Raw genomic sequence first — 24,489 nt, forward strand, 5'->3', positions numbered from 1 at the left:
AATCACGGGTAACAAACAAATGGTCGAATCACGGATAACAAACAAGTCCTTAATTAGCTCTCATCTCCATCGTTTTCAGATAAGAAGCAAGAATAAATTCTTTTGGTTAGCGGTACTCAGCAGAAAGACTTTGAATGACGTGAAATTAATTGTTGGCAGTCTCTTCCTCATAGAAGAAGTACAGGTTTTGAACCAACTCGGGTTAGCTGAGTTGAGATCATGCGGCTACAGTGAAGATGGATAGGGGGCATAGGTAGGTGCATGATTGACGGAGACCATCCGAGTTGAATATGGAGGGACATATATTCCACAGACAATATAAATACAATAACTCAGCACATGGCTCTTCTCAATCTCATGCTTATCAAGTTTCAAAAGAAGAAGAAGAAAAAAGAATTAAAAAAGGGTGGGATGCTTATCCAAAAGCTATCACATGGTAGAGAGGTCGGAGCATTATCAGTGCTGTAGAACTGGTGCAGTCAATTTGTGAATTGACTCGACGAAGAAACGGAACAGACCATTTTTTTAACGAATGACATAAAAATTATTAGTCAAAGTCTATAAAGTCCCAAATCTGCTTGGAGTGCAGATTGAACTTTAAAATAAAAGTTGGAGAGTTGCCGCTCAGCTCTCATTATGATGTTGATTGCAAATTAAAAGGCAATTGCAATGCAAAAGTAAGTCTTAATATAAAAAAAGAAGAAAAAAGTGAAAAAGAGAGATAACCTTTCAACAACGAGAAAAATGGCAAATGACATCCTCACGTGTGGGCACTAAACTTGGTACATTGCCCCTAGACCACCCTTATCAACAACAAACATCAACAGCTATCCACCCACCATAACATGAGCCGAACCTTAAAGGTACGTTAATTATGATTTATTCATGAAAAGGAGTTCTTCTCCTCTCTCTGCTATAACCGTCGCTTTCCCTTCGTTTGCACACGACTCACTTGTTTGTCTTTCCTTTGGCCTTTAAAGTCCTAGCTTCATCTTCTCTTGTCCTTCTCTGTTCTCACCATCTTTAAGTCCCGCAGTCCCTCCATCTCCGACCACTGTCTCACTCTGGTTACTCACTGATTCTTCTGTGAACCATATATATGCAACGCTCTGCTCTGCTCTTTGCAAATTGCGAGATATTAACTTTTCTATTATATATAGGACTAGAAGAAAGTAACAGCACATATGTATTACGATACTTTGTGCGCTACTCACGATGCTGAATTTACTCTCTTTTTATATTACACACACATTCACAATATAGAATGTCGTTATATATTTGAACTCAACAATATTCCACACCGCTTGAAACTGGTTTTTACAAGATCTTTTTTTTTTTTTTTTAGTTTTAAATATTATTTTTTAAAATACTTCAGATAAAAGTAATTTATAAAAAAAATGAAAAATATGTGAATATTCTCTTTCTTCTATTATTGATTATAGCATATATATATGTATATAAATTTTTGTCAAAAATGATGAGTGATATATGGACCAATTATAGAGAGAGAGTACTTGAGTAAAATGAGCAAAGAGAGTGTTCTAACATTCATCTATACGTATTAACACATAACTGCAATCCCCATTAAGCCTACAGATTTAGAATTTCTTTTTATTATTATTATTACAACACAGGTCAAAGAATTCGATGAATTCAAAGATAAAATTTATGTTGCATAGTCAAAGGACAAAGATCCCTACCCTTACATATAACCTGACAGAACAAAAAGAAATTTTGAAACCTTCAAGAGAAGTATGGTCTTCCTTGCATAATCATTTTTTTTTCCTGTAGCATTATAAATCAATTTCTATTATGAATTCAAAAAGAAAAACAACAGTCAAGTCCGAGATCACTTTTCATAATAAAAAAATATATATCCTCAAAATTAATTTATAAGGTTTAATATATTTTGTCAGTGCTGATACTGAGTGTAACAACAATCACTAGTCTGAAAACAATGATTAGGTGCATTCTTCAAATCAATGATTAGGTATAATCCCATCTATCCTTACACCCTCAAAACCCTAACAAAATGGATATGTTAGTATGATAAATATATAGAATGTTAGGTAATAATAATAATGAGAAGATGCGAAATGTTATGTTATTTCCATAAAATCATTGATGGTCCCTCTCATGGGGGTTCCGCTCCATACATCCTTATCAACATTCTTTTTAGTGAAAGCAATATGTAACAACCCATCCATTAAATTCAAGATACAACATTAATTGCAAATATACAGAATTACATTCATATTAGCCGTAATTAATCACCGACGCCGAGCACCGGTAACTAGTTACAAACTCACTATTTTTGGTTTATCCACGTCAGACTCTAATTAAGTGAAAAATAAAATAAAATTATCAAAGCAATATATGATCCACAGCTGGAATAAAAGAACTGTGGTGGCACTTTTCTTTTTCTTTTTTTTTTTTTGTGGGGGGGGGGGGGGGAAGCTCACATCTCTGTCTCTCTCTCTATATATATATGTATTAATTGTGTATTAATAAGTTGAGAAGATCAGCAAAAGGTTATGAATCTTTGGATCAAATAATTGAACATGTCAACGCGCAATATCTGTCTTTAGAGTATATCCCAGTTGTTGCTCCATCTCCCAACTTAGCTTTGGGGCTACCCCTGAATGCCTTGGTACATATTCCTGTTCCCAAAATTTACATACTTATCAAAAAAAAAAAAAAAAAAAATCTAGAATTCCACGTGCGCCAGGTTGTATATACAATATCAAAACTAATAATATAATTAGCATGTGCGCATTGTAGTTCTTCTTTCCTTTCTTACTCATTAGAGATCAATAAATGGTTGGCTATATAAAAAAGAGGGCAATATAAAACAGAAACTAGAGATGCATTAATGTTTTGAATGAGAATAATTTTTCGTAAAAGATGAGGTAATTGGGAAAATAAATAATCTTGTTTACGTACCTCGAGCTTGGACATGAGTTCATTGGCAGTTTGGGCAGACACAATAATGTGACGGGCAGCTGGGGTAACGAACCCTTCATCAACGGCTTTGTCTATGAACGATAGAAGTGAGTTATAGTATCCATCCACGTTCAGAAGCCCTACCTGAGGAATTCCCTTTTTAACTAATTTTCTTTTTATAGCAAATTTCAATTTTCTTTAGTTTTCTAATCCATCGCCCACTTAATTATCAAAATCCTGCACCGATTATCAATTAAATAAAAATAAATACCGGTTTGTCATGGATGCCAAGTTGTGCCCAAGTGATGACCTCCAACAATTCTTCCAAAGTTCCATATCCACCTGGTCGTTCAATTTCAATTTCTTGTCAGTTATATTGGGAGTGTAAAAAGATGTTGAATGATTGGCTTTTGGATTGAAAAAGAAAGCTAAGGTATCTTTTTTCTTTTTTCTATTTTTGTTTTAAAGAGAAAGCTAAAAGGGTTTTTTGGAAGACGAGGAAAAGTTAAAAGCTATATGCTTATGTAGTAAATAATACGAATTATTTTTTGTTGAATAATTGCATAAGAAGATGAGGAGCAGCAGTAAGCACCTGGTAAGGCAATAAACGCATCAGCTTGACGAGCCATTTCAGCCTTGCGTTGATGCATGCCTGATACAGCTCTTACTTCACCCACAGTCTCTCCAGTGATCTGTGATTCCATGCACAATTATTATAGATTTGAATTATGGGATTAAAGTCCCAAATATGCAATTATTATTAATCTTTATTACCTCTCTTGGCATAAGAGTCTTAGGTATTACTCTGCAACCATAAAAAGGAAAATAAATAAATAAATCAGAATTACAGATTTAATATTAGAAAAAGGAAGAAGGTAAAAGAGAGAGATGTTTACCCCAACACGTGGCGGCCACCGTCATAAACAGCTTGAGAGACCAGACCCATCAGACCAATGCTTCCTCCTCCATAAACCAAGTCAATGTTCTTCTCCACCTGCATCATTAATTTAAGTTTAAATTTTGTTTATAATGTAAACAATAAAGAGACGTGTTTGAATCGATAAAAATACTCTTTCGTTCATTAATAATTTAATTAACTCCGTGTCGCTACTAATTACTAACTCCAATTTCCAGTTAATTGTTAGTCTCACTCACGTTTCCTTCAATTGCACAATACTATATTTCTGATCCCCAACCCAAAGAAAGCAAAACAACAGAACAGAGTCCCTGCAAAGATCTCTGCTTTCTTCTGCCACGGACTTTAAAACTTGAATCTTGAAGAATATATCATAAAAACAAATCGAACTTTAAGAAACCAGACGAAAAGAAAAAGGTTTTTCTTTTTGTTCTCTTTCTTACAAGAACAGAACAGTCAGTGTTCTTAAGGAAAGATAGATTAACTTCGTTCTGGTTCACAAGGATAAAAAGAAGGCAGGATGCTAAGCAAACGGTCAATTAAAGCTTAATATGTAAAGAAAAGAAGAAGAAGAAAGAATACCAGTTGGTGGCCAAGTTGAATAGCAGCAAGCTGGTAACTAGGATTCTTGCCAGGGCTACTACCACAGAATACACAGACACGACTGAATCTTGATTTCATGGGAGGCTGAAGTTGCTGTTGCTGTTGGTTTTCCATAATAGGAAAGGCTTGAAGATTAAAGTGTTGTTATCGTTGAATTAAGATTAGTATATGGTATAACAGAGAGAGAGCTAAAGCTAAAAGGTTATAGGGTAATAGGGTAAGGAATTAGAGAATGTGGCTGGTTGGGAAGTCCTGAATCACTTGAAATCCCAAAGCCAAAAGTATGGGAATGAAAATTAGTGTTTTTTTTTTTTTTTTCTTTCTTTTTTGCTCTTCCTACGTTTTTCTTTTTGGGGTCTTCTAAAAGAAATTGGTGTCCCTGGTCCCCTTTTTATAATATCAATATCAATGCCCCCACATGCCACGTCATCACTCTTAATACATATATATATATATATATATTAAAATTAAAGCTCACCATACTGTATTAATTTTTTTTATTTTTTATTTTTCTAGTTTTAGATTCTTTGCTCTTTTTCATATTTCCAATTTCAGCTACTTTATTATTAATCCATCACTTTTTTATATTTATTTAATTGTTTACTTTCTTTGTTCATCTAAATCCATTCTTTCACTATGCATACTAAATTGATATAGAATTACACGTTGAGTTAGCATAAATACGAGGCTGGCACACAACTGCGCCTTAAAACAAATATCGCAGAAATTAAGAAAAAATAACTTTCTTTATTACTGATTAATGATATGTTTCCTAATCCTAAAAACTAACCCCAAATCATTAAGTATAGGACTAATCCTAAATTAAATCTAAACAAGCTAATATTAATAACCTGTTAAAATAAGTGTTCTTCAATTCCTCTTAAAATAAGTACTTATTAAAATATGACAGTGATGAATTTATCAGGAGAGAGCAATTGTGAGAGAATCAGGCCTCTTGTAATGCTAGATCAAGGCTTTTAATATGGTAACTCATCCATCTCAAGAACCTGTCACCTTCTATTTCATCAGATTTCAAAGGAGAAAAGCTATGGTAGGGCTTAAGGTCAAGTGAACCTCTTGAACCCAAAAAAGAAAAAACAAAAAAGGAAAAGAAATCTCTTGTGGTCCGTACGATTTGGACCTACGGATGGATGATTTAACATATTGTTTTCGTATAACAGCTGTACCGGTGGTTGCGATTGTCCTGCACATAGACTGGACCTTTTCTTTTTCTCTTCAAAATTTCCCCTTATTTGCAGTGATCATTCTAAGAATTAAAAGAAAAAAAAATAAAAGGGAAGCCATTATTATTTTCCATTAATGAAGAGCCAGAAAAGAATTCCCACTTGAGCAGCTGCTACACTGGCTAAAGATGCAACTATTATTATCAAGTGGGTACTAATTAATCTCAGGTATTAATAGTTAAAATAAAATTAAAAGTAATAAGTAGAGTTGTAAGCACATCGACCGTTCACTAATTATAAATCTTTATAGGCTAATAAATTAGTTGCCAGATAGAGATTTGAGGACCATGCCCTGGAAGATTCTTTCCTCCTCGAAGATGGGTGATTCATTTTTGATTTTGTATTATAATGTAACACTTGTTTTCTTTATTTCTTTTTCTCCTTTTAATAATTATGTGACAAATTGGGAATGCCATAGAGGATTCAACATGGTTTTATTTTTATTTTTATTTTTATATAATGAGTGATGATGTACGATTTGGCTGGGGTCAAGGGTTCATCTATGGCTTCCTATCATCTTCGTACCACTGATTGGGGGGTTTATATAGATTTTAATCTCACGTCTATTAGAACGGATCTAGCAATTTGCGTTATAAAGGACAATATATACATATAATATGTCTAATACATTGTCATTATTATTTTATATTATATGACTTATGTATAATATTTATTTTTTAAAAAAATTAACAAAATATATAAGCTTTTATAGTATTAGTTTTAATTGTTCTTTTCTGTTTTGTATCTTGAAATTGTTTTAATAACCCTTTTTTTCCAAAAAAAAGTATAATATAATTTAAATAAATAAAAGACTAATTACAATTTCGTTCAATAATTTCTTTTAGCGATAATAATAGGAAAAACTATGCTCAAAAGGGTGTAATTGACCTTAGAAAAATAAAATAAAAAATCTAAAACTGAACTTATATTTATGTATGAGTCCATTATATTAAGTTAATAATTTCATATAAAGCATTACGCTAAAAAATTAATACCAAGCCAAATAAATATTTATACAAATTTCTTTACTATATTCTAATTTAAACATCTAATTAATTTAATTTATAAAATACTAAATAATTAATTAATTTTGAGCCAATATATAAAATTACTAAGCAGTTTAAAAATGTGGGGACAAATTCAATTTATTAGACAAAAAACTTTAAAATGTGTGGGGGCAAATATAAATCATTAATAGCAAATAATCTTTTCAGCAACACATAAGTTAAGAGTAACTTCTGTGGACAGTGGGGGCAACGTCCCTGACCTTTGATGAGATAGTTGAATTCTAGATTATTAGTGCTTAATGATCAATGATAACTTCCATAACTGATACTACTTAACTCTACCTTCAATACTGCTTAATAATAATAATATCCCCCGTCCAGAATAGGGTTATGATATTTTCTTTTTGTAGAATAAGAGATCTTTTAAACTTGTAGTTTTGAATATTATATAGAGACCCATGAGTACAAATTGATTTTCCGTTTGCCACCTAAGCCTAGGTCCGGTGGCTGGATGATTAGGGTACACGAAGAGAATGAAATGTCTCAATTGTGAATATCAGTTTAAATAATGTTTACGAAATTTTTTAATATATTTTTTTTTAAAACTGTGATAAGCCAAAATTGCTTTTTATTTTTTGGAATTTTTGAAAGGTACTTTATATAATTATTTCAAAAAAAGAAAGAAAGCTGCTTTAAGTAAGAAATAGATTATTAAATTAAAATATCCAACGGCAGCTTGAAATGAGGTCTACAAAAAATGGGTTTAAATAATATGTGGGTATCTAAATTAATGTTAAAGATGCATCTAGTCATTACATTTTTATAATATTAATTTAATTATTTAGTGGGTTTCTGTCAAAGTTGATGGGAAGCACACGAAAACGTTACAAAGAAAGAAGCCGACCATTCACCTTTTGCTGCTGTGTGAAAAATCAAAATTAAGAAACCATGAATCGTGGAACAGAGATAATCTTGTTTAACTATTTCAATATAATTTGTTACCTCTTACTTTCATTTGTTTATGTTTTATTCACGAGGCATACTTTGACTATCAAGCTTACTCATTCAACATCTCTTAAAATAAGTCCCAAAATTTAATCTTCATTTCTTTACTTTAATTATATATTTCTATATTTTATACCATGTAACGCATCGGCATTTCTAAACCAAATTATAGTAAATAATTTAATAAAATTGTGAAAATAGTCGATTAACAGAATTATACATGCACATTTTTTATCCAAATTAATAAAATTTTGAAACTGAAACCAAACGGACCAAATAAATTAATCAGCCAATTGATGTCTTAGTTAATTAGCCGTTGGATTACATCAGCTTTAATTTTTAAATATATTTTGTGCTTAAAATCTAAACTTAAATATCATAATTTGCACAAAAAGATATAGATTATGTTAAACTTCAACATATATATGAAAGATAAAAGAAGTAAAATAAAAATCTTAACTAATGGTGGTCATTTCATTATCATAGTTCATAGTAATATTTTATTAGATTTATGTTTTCCCTATGTAGCATTCGGCCGGATCAATTAATGGTAGTTTAATAAAATGAAAACTGAAATCCAGTTGCATCATTTCAAATGATAACCTCTTTTTTTTTTTTTTTAATTATTTTCTTTTAAATTTGGATTTTAAAACATTAAACAACAAAACTATTCAACAAAAATGGATTAAGATATCGTTGACTAATAGAGGCAGCAGTATGAGTCAATGCATCTAAAAGCTTTGAATTAAATTAGTTAACATGAAAATCTATTATTCGTAGTAAATAAAAAAGAAAGAGAAAAACAGTTATTATTATTGAAATCAACAACTCTGGTTGGTTGTTGCCATGCACTTCCTATTTTCTTCTATAATTTAATTTCAGGTGCTACTCTTTTATTTTTAAAGATGATGGGTCCATCATACAGTAAGAACATTTTTATTTGTCTAATTTTAAACTTTCTTTTTCTTTTCATTTTAGTCCTTCCATTAATTACTCTCTCCCTTTCAGTAAAGTATTCAATCTCCTTGGCAATTGCAGCCACCAGCCGTGCATATATGATATAAACACCATCACACCCAGCTACCTGTCTCTACATATACAACATGTCACTCAACCAATTTTTAAATTTCAATCTAATCCACTTTGTGACTAGTAGTATTTCCTTATTTTTATTCACAATATAGATATATAATACTTGTAATGATAATAAATTAGCTATTTATATGCAGCTTTTGGTGCTTGATAAATGTGGTTTAGGAAACACCACATCTCCAAAAAGGGGCTTGATCTTTTGGAAGGTTGAACAAGGAAAAACCTAACCATTAATTCTTTAATTAAAATTAATGACATAATTCATTCGGATTGTTTTAATAGAAAGGAAGACCCAAATGACAATCTTTTTGGAATTTGTATGGTGTTTTATAATGAGCGTAAATAAGATTCATATAAACTTTGATGGGTTGGCAAGTCAGATTTTGGTGTTTTATATATAATAGCAAACTATAAAGAATGCATAAAATGTCAATCACCGAATTGTATGACCAGATATAAAGCGTGACCACGTGTCATCTAATAATTTTTTTTGTTTTCAATTTGTGGGTCGTGGGATGTAATAAATAATTCTACAATAAGGGGTTAGGGTTTGGGATCTTCTTCAACCTCTGTTAGCCCCTAAGTTGATGCTTATGTATTTTTTTCTTTAACAATGAAAACTGATATTTCATTATTTATAACGTCCTATAACAATATATAAAAGGTTATAAATCCAAATAAAACATTTAATAAAATAGCTAAAGCTATTTAATCGGCCACTCTAATAACAAAGTAATTTGATATCAGCCCTTACGGGTATGAACAGTAGCTTCCTACAAATTAATTTCTATAAGTGAGGTATCATCCTACACAATAACTGGGTGATCATTTGCTTAACTTCAAATTATTCTCTTCAGAAATTGCTGCTTAAGCTCTTCCACTCGAGTTTGCTGCAGGCTCCATCAAGTGATTTTTCTCATTAAGAAGAAAATAAAGATACTGCTTGTCAATATTCTACCATATACTATCAGAAAAATCAATAAAAAGAGTATCCCAATGAGTTCCTTCTAAATCACATTATTGTGGTCCAATGATGATCGTATCCCGAAGTTATGCCGCTGAATTTCCTTCCAAATTCAAGTATAAGATAGGCTGTTGCCTTTAGATTATCTTATTGATGGAATGAAGCAAAAGCTGGTGGGAATGTAAAATTGTAATCCATATTTAGAACTATTTTAATTTTTGGCCTAAAAACCCAGTCTTTAATAGAAAAGTAGACACTAATAAAATAGTCTGAACAGAGGCCATGAGGATTGCCTACACTTTTTTTGATTTAGTGTTTTGAATCATTATCAAATTCTTGGTGCCTTTTACAAGTTGCTGTAGACAAACTTTGTCCTCGTTTCAGACTTTGGACGAGACTGCGGCCATTCTCTTCTTTATGATTTTTGTTATAAATGAATGAATTATTTATCAATGTCTATACCTAATGAATTTTCTGTGTACCTGAAACAAGAAACATATCTAATCCTTGAAGTTAATAGATCAAAATATTTTAACAAAATCAACAAAATTTTGGTAAAGGCGTCCCACTATTTGAAGTTGGAACATAGACTAATTTATCTTATCAATTAAATATACAAGTGGTACATTGATCGAGCTAAATTTTGGAGTAGAGTGACCATCTGCAAACTAAAAATACAACAATTTAAAATCAACTTTGTTTGCACTAGGCAAAAGAAAAAAAAAACAATTTAGCTATATATTTTGATTTAAATGAGAATTGAAATCATCATGTTGAGATGTGCATTCTAACTTGGATAAAAATTGAAATTACCCTTATTATAAATTAAAAGAAATGATATTAATAACAAAACCTTTTTTTTTAATGTATTACAACTCAATATTTCTTCATTACAATCTTTCTGAAATAGGCTCTAAGATTTATTCATCGATTTTGTCTATAGGAAATAATGTACTTTGATAAGCAATGGAGTGTTGTTATTTAAAATTATTCAACATCAATAAGCAAATACCTTTCCTTTAGGCATAATTTAACAGAGATTACCAGAATGCAAGATGTGAAAAACTTTCAGCCTGTCCAACAGTTTAGTGTGTGCGAGTGAGAGAAAGAGTCCTGAATTAATCCCACTAGCCGACCAATCCAAGCTGTGAGCCTGTGAACACGTGAGGTTCATTAGATCCAACTAAATTCTTAAATTATGTGTCTTTTCGCGATCATGTTTTTGTTTATTTATCCATCGGAGTTGCACAGCCTATACCAGCAGAGATCACTGGTGTCTTAGAACCCAATCATTAGTAAACCAGGGGAAGATAAATTAACTTCCCGAGAATTTGATGACGAATTTCTGCCCTATAGTAGTTAAATTGAGATAAGATTCAGTTGTCCTATCATGATTTCCGCCTCAATTTTTAAAAAATGTAATATATATTATTTATATTACATTAAAATATTTTCTTTAAAAAATATATATTATTGAGTATTCAGTTTTATTAATTTTCAAAAATACTAACTAATACAAAATCTATATAGCATTTTATGAAAATATATAAACTGTAGATTTCTAAAATTATTTAAAAAAGAAACAATAACCCAACCCGACCCCAAGCTTAAGCCCTATTTATCCCACCGCAAGTGGAAATGAAAATCACAGAAGTCCGTCCATCTCATTCCCATTACTACCCCATTACCATCCCTAGATATTCCTCTGCTACAATAGGATTTATATTTTCTGGAAAAAAAAAAAATGAATAAGCTCGCCACTGCTTATTACGAAATTTCAGCTCCTGCCAATTACAACAAGAAACAACACAATTGAAAAATACAAATGGCAACAACTCGAAACCTTATCACTAATGAAATGAAAAATGGATGAAGCATTAAAAACTGTTGTACAGAAATCCAGGTATTTTACTATGACACGAAATAATCCTATCGGCGTCCATACCCAGGTGGTGGTGGTTGCTGTGGCCTCCTATTTGCTCCACCATGCGGTGGATACTGTGGCCTCCTATTTGCCCCACCATGTGGTGGCTGGGGTGGCGGCCTCCTATCTAGCCCACTGGCACCAGGTAATTGAGGGTTCCTACTTCCTCTCGTTTCTAGAACAGAATATCTATTGCCCCTTTGTTGACTCTGATCATATCCTCTGGGAAAGTTCAGATTAACTGGTGGGGGCAGCCCATTACCCCATTGTTGATGACTAGCATCTCTAGGTGGTTGATGGCTCTGGTAGCCATCGTAATCATCTTGATAAGCATAGGATTCAGACGTCCCTGCCATGGAACCATGCAGGTACCGTGGTCCATTCTGATGAAATTCTGGCTGGAGGTACACCTGTCTTGAATGCTGTCCATTTGATCGGTTCTCTCTTTCATACTGGGGCCGAGACCCACTGAAATGGGCATTACCCGGAGATGCATAGGATTGACCATAACCATGGTTGTTATTATATTGAGTAGGATTGAAAAATCTATTTTGACCTGCATGAGAATAATCCATTCTGGGTTGCCCCGTTCTATCTCGTCTTGGATCATGCGATCCATTTGCGTAAGAACTGTGCACTGGGACATGAGCAGTCGCTGCATAAGGTGGTATTGGAGCATGCAAATGATTGGCATACCCATTATGGTCAACCTTCATTTGCAAACTATTAACGACAAGTCGATGTGATGCCTCCCCAAGCTGACGACCAGAGATGGTTCCAGGGGGATTTCGCCTGAAAAGAAAAGCCATAGTTTCACTTCTCAACAAACATAAGTGCACATGCAAACAGATAGCTAATCTTTGTAGCATAAGTGCACATGCAAACAGATCGGTTGATAAAACAATAAACAGCTATTCATTGACATTCCAAGTCGCAGTCAAAATAAAGCATACCTATCACTTTCCCAAGGCTTCCGCCCAGAGTCTTCATGCCATAAAACAGGATCAGGCTTCAGATCTACAACATTCACGATCTACAAGAAAAGCAATAGCATATTAATCAATACAGTAGCCGTTGAGTTCGATATGCATCATCTGACAAGTTACATGAATTCAATATAGTAGCCAGAAAGCAGATCTGCCAATTATGTCTACCAGCAGAGGAATCAGAATGAGAAACAAGAAGACAAAACATGTATCACTAGTTGAAAAATATTCCTCAAACAAATCAAGTAAGTGCAATTTCACAGCTGATCTTTCATTCAGAAAAAACAACAGATTTCAACTAAGCCCACATTCCACATCACAAATTCAAGAAGTTTTGCCCAAGTGCGAAATTTAACCATATGCTGCAATTTTTTATGGGACTGTCTGAATCAGCTGCTTAATGATCATATATTGACTCAAGACTTAATTTAGATGTCTACATAATAGATCATTAACATATATTCCAAAGAGTATATATATATATATGAGGGGCAAAGAAGATGCAAGAAAAACAAAGATCCATATTTTGAAAGTTTTTTTCTTAAGAGCCAGGGCACGAGATACCAATTAATAGATGAAAATTCAAGAAACACAAGTTATATAGAAAGCTTTATTCATGCACAAAGCAAACAAACGAAAAATCAGATAAAGAAAGTACTCTTTGAGAAAACTTGAGCATCAGCAGCTATCACATACCTTCTTTGGGAATATAACACCAGCAGGTGGCCGAGTTACATGTTTATGTGGGTCCGGAAGTCTGTATATAGCACATCTGAATAGCCAAACATTAAACGATATAAAATTAACAATTATAGCATATCTTAGCACTTAAATACTTGCAAGAGCTCTAATAAATTTGAATAGCTCAGATACAAATCAAGTCTATAACCTTCAATTTATTAAGTATCTAGTCTATAATAAATGAATAAAAACAACACTTAGAAAACTCACATGACTCCATTGTCCAAAATGTCTTCCATGCCAGCAACTGGAGACCTGAATATAGGAGGGTGGGTATCTCCAGAACATGGAGATATATAACCATTCATCCCATCACTGCATGTAGCCCTAAATAGAATCAGAAAATAGATAAAATAAATTTGAAATTTGTAGCTCATCTGAAAACACCAAAGTAATACAAAAAACTTAGGGATCAAAGTTCATCAGCAAAGCTTGTAATAAGAATAACAATACTGTTTCAGACCCAATGCCTTATGACTTGCATTCAGAATGAAAGCACTAGTTTATGATATAATGTGTATGACTGTATGTGTGAAATTGATATGTGAAGCCCCTATAAAAGATAATTTCATAATATACTGAAATAAAATAGCATCTCAACATTGACAAGCAGCAAGGATTCATCACATGAACTTTGAAGCATCATTTAACTTCAACAGCCATTTGAAGCAATGAAAATGCCAAAATATTCTATGCTTGTTACATACCAAAAACTGGAAATTCATCTGTAAATGAAATGATTACCAAATTGGATTTTAATAAAACACAATGTTTAGCAAATACAAATAATAAAAATAAGAATATCAAATATGCTAAAAAGGATCGGTAACCAGCAACTCCAATCCATACTCGGAAAATAAATTTCTTGAAATGGAAATAAAGGAAGCTTAGAATCTCATAAATTTAGATCACAGTAAATGGAGTAAATCATATTGTAAGCATTGCAATACAAACCTCAACTCAGGATTAATACGTTCCTTAACTTCAACCCTTTCTCTGTCTGTTAATTGTTTACAGTTATTATCAAGTAAATATATACTCTCAGCAAGAGAGTGAGATGATAACACAAAAAGCATGTCAAACATCGCACTGTTTCTCCTTGCTTCCTCCTCCTGCAAAATATTGCCATATTCAGTTCACTTCCTGACATGAGCAGATAAAACCAACACAAACCCACATCTAAAGAGACAAGAGAGACAATGAGAGAAATAAAAAATAGCAGATCACACATCATACGATGACTTGAATCAATAGCTATACCGTTAGTGTGTGTTCAATCTTTTTGACCTCCGCAAGAAGACGAACTTCATCAATAAAGGGCAACTTTGCAATACCCTAGGGAGTAGGGAAAAACAGAAAATGCAAACAAAGTCACATGAATAAGAAATCATCTCTAGCACAATTGTCAGTGAGAATAAATGAATTCTGCAACAAAGTAACCTCACCTGCCATGCATAACGCTTCCCATTCATGTCCACTTCAAAATCTGAAGAAGTTCAAGAAGGCAACTTATTATACAAAAATACAGGGAAAACTAAAAAATCAATAACTCTCATCCAAAAAATGCATACCAGTAGGGTAAAAATCAATAATAGGTGAATTCGGATCACTCATCAATTTTCTATAATGCACAGGAAGAGCATGGGAACTGCAAAAAAAAAAAAAAAAAAAAAACCTACATTTAGTTTCTTCTTTAAGAGAGAGATAACACAAGAAAAGTAAACAGCTCGGGCACCTTGCAGCAGGAAAAACCCCAAGAAGCTGATTGAATGGCTTGAATGGAGAACCCAGTTCAAACTTAATGTCCAACTGACCCAGATGTTTGAGATCAGAAGCAAAGGGCGCATAATGATAGGGGTAAAACCTAAAACAAAGAATTCATTAATCCACCAACTAAAGATTCACATCAGAATGCACAATGTAGCAGAAATATAACAACCCGAACCACCAATGCTAGCAAGAGGGCTTTTTAAGTTGGGACTGTAAGAGACTGAAATATGAGGTCAGCTTTGGTGTCTGGAGTAGTAAAATTCATAAACAAAGAATATAATAAGGAATGAATGTGCTCACCACTGCCAAGAACAAACTCCTTCATAGTAATAGTGCATGACCCAACATAGTCCTTCAGTGTACCGCAGAACCTACAGAATAGATGGTCTAATAGATAAGTTTATCATTTAAAGACATTCAATATCAACAATAATACAAGTTCATCCAACTTACAACATCCCTTCGTATGTCTTCAAGTTCCTCAGGAGTTTTTCCAGAGAACTTCTCTTCATAATACCTTTCCTTCCATCCTGGATCTCCCAATCTAATCTGATAAAAGAACAAAGATATTTCCCAAATAACTGATTATAGCCCAAAAAGAGGGAGTCAAAAGAGGATATTTGGTGACAGACTAATGCATATTCATGTAAAGACATATAAAGGGAGAACAATTGACGGCAACATGAATGTTGCAGCGCAAAATTTATTTATCTCTATCCAATTTTCAGTATCATTAGGATGCACAATACATACAAAAATGACAAGGTACCAACAAAAAAGATAAAAGTCAAAATTAAATACACCAGCAAAAAGCAGAATTAACATAAGAACAAAAGCAATAATGCAGATGAATTTCTGCCGTGGAACATGCATATTGTGTCAATTTTCATAGGAAAAGAAATTTAGAGGAAATAAAAGAGCAAACAGAACTTCAAATGGACATGTAAACCTCACTAGTTCTCGTCTTAAGAAATTTGAGAGCATAATAGAGAAAATAAAGACAAATTTAGCATTTCAGATAGATAAACAACACAATTCTAGCAAGTAAAGACCTTGTCTTCCTCCGGATTTTTAGAGTTAAAAGCATCAGACTTCTCACGAAGTATCTCCTTAAGCTTAGCTTTCAATTCGTCTTTGTTTTCATGTACCTAAAATGAGGGGAAAAAGTAGCATCAGAATAACTGAAATTGTAAGCCAAGTTAACATGTACAATAAATTAATCCTTAACTCCTCGCCAGTAAGGCTCATACCAAATCAAAGGCTAGCCCATAGAATATGAGTCCTAAAGAATGGCTGAAGGAGTCAGAATTACATTAAAGTGCCTCCTGAAGCAGGAAAACATACTTCTATTTCCAGACTATTCTCTGCTTCAACAATGGCAGCACCAACACTAGCTGATGAAGACAAACGCGCCACTTTATGGGCCTGAACAGAAGATCCTTTACCATCGAGTGCAGAAAAATGTGCGCTTCTAACATCAAGGTCTGCAGCCTCTAAACTGTGCTGAAATGGTGAAGGTGAAGGAGCTGAGGCAAGACGAGAACCATGAAATCGAGCAACTGGAACCAAAGACTCTGGTTGAACTTGTGGCTGTGCATCATCTCCCCTTCTTGACCTTGACTGTGCCTTTTCTCGCTTGATCCTTTCTGACTGCCGCTGCAATACATAAACAGAACAGAATTATTAGTTAGAAGTACTAGAGAGTGCAGCACAACGACTCCGAGAAATATTATATAGAACAAGGCTGTCAACTTTAAATATTATGTTTCACTGCTTAAATAGATAATTATTTACTCCTACAGAGAAAAAAATAATGCTACTGTTTCTCTTTGTAGGTCACAGAGAATGTGAAAGCACCGCTCTTTGTAGAGCACAGAGAATGTGGAAGTTCTCAATTAAATGTAGCACAGGTTATCAAATCTTAGGACAGTTACTGAGAGAAAAATTGCATGTGCCCTAGATGTTTCTCACAAGACCAATGCAACATTTAAACTGTTACCCCTCTCCCTCCCCTCTTTTGAAATGATAAGTGGATCAGTGCCTATTTAGGTCAAACCAGCTTCTGAAAAAGGTATCAAATCCTAGCTTAAGTAGGTAGTAGCACACAACTTCTCTTTTACTGGAAGAACCTCTTTAACCAAGAACAACTTTTGAGGTGTCTCTTTGACCGGAAAAAAAGAAATTCACAACCAGATATTTGTATCATAGAGCGATACCAAACAGGTCCATAATGAACATCCAAAATGTTAGAAGAAATGAAGAACAAACAAAATTAACCTGGTGCAAGCGCGCTCTTTTCTGGAATATTTTATCCTCATAGGACCCCACTGCTTGAATAAAATGCTCCACCTTGCTCAAATTTGGCTGAGAAAAGAAATAACAAAAAACAATATCAGAAGTCAGAAAAATCTTCCAAAAACCATAACAATTAGGTAATTAGGATCCTTTCTATGTAGTTACTAAAATAATATGAAAACATACAAACCTTGCATCCATCAGTCAGATACCCGCCCATTGCCGTAAATTCCTTCTTATATACTGCTAAAAGCAAGTTGATTGCACCCTGCAAAGAGATCCAAGAGTTCAAACAAGATTCTTTTACTCACTTGCTATCAAAGAAAAAGTTCCATATGTACTCCTATAATCAATTAACTAAAGCAAAGAGGAGCCTTGGAAAAGAGAAAACCAAATAGTACCTAGCAAGAAAAAACTCAGATGATTCTGAAAGTGCAGTGCCAAAAAACAATGCAGTTTCATGCTCAAACTTGTCAATAAATATTAAGTACAATGTCTTCAATTGAGTTACATTAGATGGCTACAGAATATTAACCATGCATCGGGATTTCAGAAACACTAGTTTTTTACTCTTCTTAGTTGGTGATAGCTAACTTACATGGCAGGAGCCCACGGTCAAATCCTACCAAAGACCAACAGAGTATCAAGCATGCAATAGGAACACCAATCCCTCCCTTCCTACCCACCCATCCAAAAAGAAAAGGGAAGAGCTCAGATAAGGAACTGCCGTCTTTTAATCTGGCTATATGAATAATGATGTCGATAGAAGATCTGACACTATTGTTGTCTTTTACGGGCATAGATATCAGTGTTTAATGCCATGCACTTTGAATCATTCAAAAGTATAAGGATACAATATATGAAGTCACATTCAAAGTGATCAACAGCATTAATGTGAAAAAGAAAATTTGATTTACAAGCATTTGCAAATTTTTTTATAACATCAAAACATACATCAATTATGATAGCATACTTATGTCTGCTTAAATCTACAAGTCAACAGAGATTTGCCCAATAGCAATTAATTAAATCCCCAGATATTAGCAAAGTTCAGATCTGAACACAATAACAAAAGAATGATTAAATTTTAGATCAAACTACTAAATTTCCTTCAATACCAAAATATTTATTTTTCTCCAAGATTAATTACAACAATTCTTCAACTTATGTGAATAGTACATACTCATCACCTCATCAATATATATTTTTTCAAAATAAAAGTATGTTAACAAACCTCGCGAATCTCCAAAGTCGGCATATGTGGCAAAAAATCATTGCCAACAAAGAAACACATGAAAATAAAATCATCCACAATGCATTCAAAATCAATCTTGAATGGGGGATTTGGAATTCTCATCTCCAGTTCCAGATACTCTCTAAGAGTCCAAATATTGAGAAACTGCATCAAGAAAAAAGAAAGAGGGGGGGGGGGGGGGGGGGGGGTGGAAGAAGCTCCAACTATTAGATTCTTTTGTCATGCATATATTGATGTTCAAGCCAAACACAATCGGAAGAGAACCCACCTGGTAAGGTTTCTTTGCTACAGCTCCCTCATCACCTTTCTCATCAAATTCTCCAGCCTTCCTCTTAGCCTTTCCTTCACAATCTGCTGCTAAATGACCCATCTGACCGCATAAAAAGCATTTGTCTTGTTGACCAGGCGTGAAGACAATCTGAACAATATCAGTAAGACAGAACAGATGTATCAGTACCAGTGCTAATAAAGAGAATCATAATGTCCACTCATTTTGATGAACACAAAAGAATTAGTCAATTCATGTAGTTTAAAGATGTTAAGAGAACAAATACGTCTGAACATAGACAGCTACAAACCTCTCTAAGAATTGAAAAGTGGATTTCATGGGTAGCCAATGCCAACATAATCAAATCCGCATCCTATCAGTAGCACCAGGTTAAGGAACAAAACACATTAGTTTAGAAGAAACATGCCAAAAATAAAGGGAGAATATCAGAATGAAGGAAGAGGCATACCAAACCATACAGGCAATGGCGTGTATTTGGATCATAACCAGGAAGATTTCTCTGAAGACGAATGTATGACATAACCTTGTGTTCCCCTTCACCAGGAACATTTGCATCAGAAAGGATGACCTTCACAAAAGATAGATGTAGCAACAACTCAAAATTTATTCCATTACCAACACCAGCTAGTCTTTTAACTTAAAGAATCACATAATAAGCACAGCTAAAAACTGCACGAGAGCACATAGCATCATCTAAGAAAAAACAAAGGAAGACCATGTAATGAGTGATACCTTTACTTTTTTCCATCCAGGATCATTATTTAGTCTGAGATGAATGTAATACTGCAGTGCAATTGAGAGAACCGCCATAAATTCAGTTCCAGGCGTGATAATATTGGAATCAAAGACTTGTGATGACTCCTTGGGAGGCAGCTTTCTGCCCTCCCTCTCAAACTCCTGTCTAAGCCTTTCTTCTTCAGCTGCCTGTGAAAGCAAAGAGTGAAAATCAATAACCATTCACGCAATATCTGATTCCCCCTTTGGAGATTATAGACCAAAACAATGACGAAAAGACATGTAACAGAAAGCAGCCTGCATAATACATGATGGATGAAACCTACAGCTGCGATTAGCAAAATACATGGAAACAGTATAAGACCCTGTAATTGTTAAATTTACCACTACAGCAGTATAGGGACCCACACATTATCCATAAAAGCACATACCGCCTCTTCTCTATCTTTAGCAGCTCTAAAACGCCTGGATCTTTGCTGATTCATTTTAGCCCGAGGAGCAACGCCGTCTATCATTTTAATTTTTCAAATTATCAGTTCCAAAACAAAGAAAAAAAAAAAAGCTGAAATGCCATGTACAAATGCTTCTCCAGCAGACAGAAGTATGTGAAATTGAAATACATACCAATTGCCATGTATAGCAACTTTCGAGGTCTGACCATCACAAAAAGTCTATCAATATAGTCAAACATGCACTGGAATACCTCCTCGAATGAAGTTGGTGAAGGCTGCATAACACAGTTTACATCAATAAATTCCGTAGCTAAAAACATCAACGTCACTTTTAACAGAAATGCTAAAAGAAATAACAATGTGCACGACCACTAATATCATACCATAAGTCTAATTCAGCAATTAGACAAGTTAGCTTATAATAACTGATATTAAGTAAAAAAGAAACCGTAATTCAAATAAATCATACTCTGTCTTCGGGGTGAAAGCAAGGGTGAATAATCCCGTTCATATCAAGATATAAATTATCGTATTCGATGTTGTTAGGGTTAGGCCTACTCGCATCCACTGGAATCTTAACTCCATCGATGACCACTGGTTCTTCTTCAATTGCATCCACCACTACTAATGGATATTTCTCGGCTAACCACCGGTAAAACGCCGGAACTCCCATTATTGATACTTCGCTCGAGCTCGCAGCCTCGCGGATCTATCTAATCTCGCTCAATTTTATTGAATCGAGCACAATACTTAAAGCGGGCAAGTAAACCCTAGCCCTACCTAGAGGGAATATGCGCAAGAGAAACTCAAATAAGGAGTTACGTTTGTGGTTATATTGGAATTAGGGATTTAGATGTTTAGTTAGGGAAACAACGAATTAGGGCTTGCAATAGATTTTGGGGACAAAAGTACCCCTAGATGTTTTGAGAAAGGATTTATTCGTGCTGGAAATGTGGGGGATGTTTATGTCTTTATGGGAGTTAAAAAGGTCACGAATCAATTAGGTTGGGATATCCAGTTAGGAATACTAGTAAAGAGCTGAAGATATTTTTGGCCCAGTGATTTCTGTTTCGGGTACAGTCTCCTAAGAGAGGAGGAGCGGTGACCGTGAGGGTCTCCCGTCGCGGACCAATTACTCGCTTATAGGATTTTTTAACATTATGTTAGAATAGCTGTTTTTAATTATTAAAAAAGAAGTGCCATCTTTGCAGCATTTCTAACAATGCTTTATGTTTCTCCTTATTAAATTAAAAAATAATTAACTTTTTATGTCTATTTATTTTAAAATATTATATATTCTAATATAATTTATTCTTTTATTAATAAAACTAAGTAAGAAAGAGTATAAAACTCCTAAAAAAAATGAGCTAAAAAAGTAAATGATAATATGTAGATCAGGATGCACCTGCAGAGATGATCTCGATTTTGTTGAACCATGTTTTCAATACTTTAAGAAAACTCTAAGAGTCATGTCTGCAGAAACTTCGTGTTCAGTCACGGAACCAAGGCCAGATGACCGAGATCCAGACGGTCCTTGAATTGGCATCCACAAAAAATAAAAAGAAAAACAGGATAAATCTCCTCTTCCTATGTATAAGGAAGCCTTAGAACTTCTTGCAAAATAAGGAAAAACTGTCCTTGACATCACCTTTGATGATATGAAGGTACTTTTGGTTTAAAAGGGAATTGTTTTTGGGCAGAAGCCTTCTACTACTTGCAGACAAGAGATTCATTCTGATTTACCAGCAGTTCAACCACCCCAGGCAATCCAAAGTTGTTTCATGTTCCAGCCTGAAGATTTCCCTCCCCTAGGAAAGTCCGAAAATAAAAGATCGGAGATCCTCCCCTCAAGGATTACTCCATCAGGATCCATAGAGCCTCTCACTCCACCAGAAGAAGTCCTAAATTGGCAGACCTCTAATTCCATAGTTCAGAATTCTTATCTAAAGAAGATAGATGGAAAATTGGATCAGGCTCTCCATTTGGCTAACAAGTTGGACCAGAAGTTGGACACTTTCTCTCAAGAAGTACTCCAATTATATTCTTCTCTAACCGCCAAATATCAAACCTTGGATAGAGAGCTTCGAGTTCCTCAACCGATTACACCAGCTTTCATCCAGAAGGAAAAAGAAATTACAAGGCTCAAAGGCAGATTGATCAAATTGAACATGACCTTAGAAAATATCAGTATTCTACAATATCTTCCTTTACATCAGCAGCCTCTACATCTTCTGCAATTGCCCTCTCATACTATTTTTCATTTCCTTTCCTCCCACAGCCAGAACAAGAAGGAACTCTTTACCAACCCTTTGGTACTTTCTCATATCTATACCCAAAGGCTCCATAACCCAACAAAAGAAAATATCACACCCTCCAGTTTCTAAAGAAAAAAAATTGCCAGACCAATCACTTATCAGCCCTTATGATTCTGATTCTTCCTCAAATACCTCTGAGATGGCTGATATCACAGAAATTCTCATGAATACCTCTACTACAGAACCCAATCCAGAAGTAGTGGAGCCTGAAGATAGCACAAAGGATGCACAGTCATATTTTGTTCCTACTGGAGCTTGATACCCAAGGTCAAAATCGACAACTGGCACGGGACCTTAGTTCACCTTTGATGATTTACCTCCATCAAAATGGAGAAATAAAGCTTCTGAATTTTTGGCATGGATTGATCTTCAAATGACTTTTGATGGTGCCATACTTAAAAAGGTTCTTGCTGAATTTGTTACGAGATTCACAGGCAGTTTAAGGGATTGGTTCCAGTCACAGCCTGAGTATACCAGATTCCAATTTATGACTCTACCAACTCCATCAGCTGCGGTCACAGTCCTCCATAATCAGTTTCTTGGAAGTTATGATCTCATTATACGACAATAAAAATATGAATACTTTGATCGAAAATGTTGTTCGTTGAAGATCAAGGATCTGAAAATACATTATTCTGCCATGTCCAAATTATATTATGTCATTGGAAGGCACGACGGCGATGATACATTGAAATATACTTTCATCACCTCATTACCAGACGAAATACAACTAGAAGTTAACAACATGATCGCCGCAACAAAAAAGCCGGTTACCTCCATTACTCTTTGAGAGATCTGGCAGTTCACTCTCTCCTCTATCAAGAGATTATGTGACCAGCAAGAATTGTTCAGAAGACTGTCTCAACGAGATTTGATTGTTCAAAAGGCCTGTAACAAAAGTTACCTTAAGATTAAATGCAAGGCCTCTAATTGTGTCTGTTCCAATCACAAAAATAAAATCAGACACCATTTCCAAAAATACCCTCACAGCAGAAGCAAAGAATTCAGAGGAAAAATGCCACATACAAAAAGATTCAGATACTTCCGGAAAAAGAGGAATTAAGACTACAAATCAGACAGATGCTACATCTGTCGAAAGAAAGGGCATTATGCTAAGGATTGCCCTCAAAATCCAGAAAAGTCAGCAAGGATGATACAGCAAGTCAGCATGTCTATGTCTCTACCAAATTCATTTGAAGAAAATATAGAGTCTTTCTTATCAGAACAAGACGATCTTACTCCAGAAAGTCTTTTTGGAATAGAAGAAGAATATTCAGACTCTACTGAGTCTTCAGAAGAGTCTTCTTCAGATTCTGATGAAATTTCAATTCTGATGATCAGTCTCTCCTCAAAAGAAGAGAAGGACATTCTGACAAATGTGATGCAATACCCTTTTTCTCCATTTCCAGTCCCTGAATTATCTCAACTTGCTACTAAGCTTCCTCCAGTCCCTTATGTTCCTATACAAGTCTTGCCTTCAAGGTATGCAAAACATGTTCGAGTTATAGCTTTCTTTGACATTGGAGCTCAAAGAAGCATGATAAACCTTGAAGTCCTCCCATCTGAATACTGAAAATCTCATACTCAGTTCTTCAGAGCAGCAAATGGCCAAACTTTCAAGACTACCCTTATCACAAAACAAAAAATCAGAATACAGTTCTTTCCTAATTGCGTGGTATGGACGCACATCATTGGCTCAGATCTCCCAAGCAAATACCTCTTAATAGGTTTTGATGTTTATCATCAAGCTCAAAGGCTTCAAATTCTTTCCAATGGAATAAAGTTCAAGAGGCAATTTCGTCCATACACAGATACCTCTAATCTGTTCACTATAGCAGACACAGAACCACAATTTCTGCAATACAAAGAAAAATTCCTTCCTTTATGTCCAGAATCCCATTCACATTTCCAACACCCTCTACCCTTGTGGAAAAGTCTCCAGTTCTATATCAG

At 34.4% G+C, this 24,489-nt stretch overlaps 2 protein-coding genes across 6 annotated transcripts; both read right to left on the reverse strand.

The window, feature by feature from the left end:
* Positions 1 to 2,192: 2,192 nt before the first annotated feature.
* On the reverse strand, positions 2,193 to 4,836 carry LOC8274642 (cytokinin riboside 5'-monophosphate phosphoribohydrolase LOG1). Of its 2 annotated transcripts, none has more exons than XM_015718107.3 (7): positions 4,442 to 4,836; positions 3,840 to 3,937; positions 3,718 to 3,748; positions 3,536 to 3,635; positions 3,215 to 3,285; positions 2,944 to 3,035; positions 2,193 to 2,660 (listed from the first exon to the last, which is right to left on the reverse strand). In XM_015718107.3, the coding sequence occupies exons 1-7, from the start codon at positions 4,574 to 4,576 to the stop codon at positions 2,633 to 2,635; spliced, it is 555 nt and encodes a 184-aa protein (XP_015573593.1). In that variant the 5' UTR covers positions 4,577 to 4,836; the 3' UTR covers positions 2,193 to 2,632. The 2 variants fall into 2 exon arrangements, with proteins under 2 accessions (XP_015573593.1, XP_002510515.1); XM_002510469.4 differs by having other exon boundaries at positions 2,944 to 3,087; positions 4,442 to 4,834.
* A 6,683-nt stretch (positions 4,837 to 11,519) lies between these two features.
* LOC8274641 (5'-3' exoribonuclease 3) lies at positions 11,520 to 21,336 on the reverse strand. 4 transcript variants are annotated; one of them, XM_015720273.3, is made up of 23 exons: positions 20,691 to 21,335; positions 20,394 to 20,496; positions 20,201 to 20,277; positions 19,767 to 19,958; positions 19,483 to 19,602; positions 19,324 to 19,386; positions 19,014 to 19,163; positions 18,725 to 18,889; positions 17,681 to 17,758; positions 17,473 to 17,559; positions 16,540 to 16,851; positions 16,248 to 16,343; positions 15,649 to 15,744; positions 15,496 to 15,566; positions 15,161 to 15,289; positions 14,997 to 15,073; positions 14,871 to 14,911; positions 14,686 to 14,760; positions 14,380 to 14,537; positions 13,636 to 13,752; positions 13,381 to 13,456; positions 12,652 to 12,731; positions 11,520 to 12,490 (listed from the first exon to the last, which is right to left on the reverse strand). In XM_015720273.3, the coding sequence occupies exons 1-23, from the start codon at positions 20,892 to 20,894 to the stop codon at positions 11,704 to 11,706; spliced, it is 3,354 nt and encodes a 1,117-aa protein (XP_015575759.1). In that variant the 5' UTR covers positions 20,895 to 21,335; the 3' UTR covers positions 11,520 to 11,703. The 4 variants fall into 4 exon arrangements, with proteins under 4 accessions (XP_015575759.1, XP_002510514.1, XP_048226766.1 ...); XM_002510468.4 differs by having other exon boundaries at positions 13,636 to 13,740; positions 20,691 to 21,334; XM_048370809.1 differs by having other exon boundaries at positions 13,636 to 13,740; positions 14,997 to 15,289; positions 20,691 to 21,336.
* Between the last annotated feature and the right edge of the window lie 3,153 nt (positions 21,337 to 24,489).

This window comes from Ricinus communis, chromosome 2 (genome assembly GCF_019578655.1).
Source record: "Ricinus communis isolate WT05 ecotype wild-type chromosome 2, ASM1957865v1, whole genome shotgun sequence".
NCBI classification, from domain to species: Eukaryota; Viridiplantae; Streptophyta; class Magnoliopsida; order Malpighiales; family Euphorbiaceae; genus Ricinus; species Ricinus communis.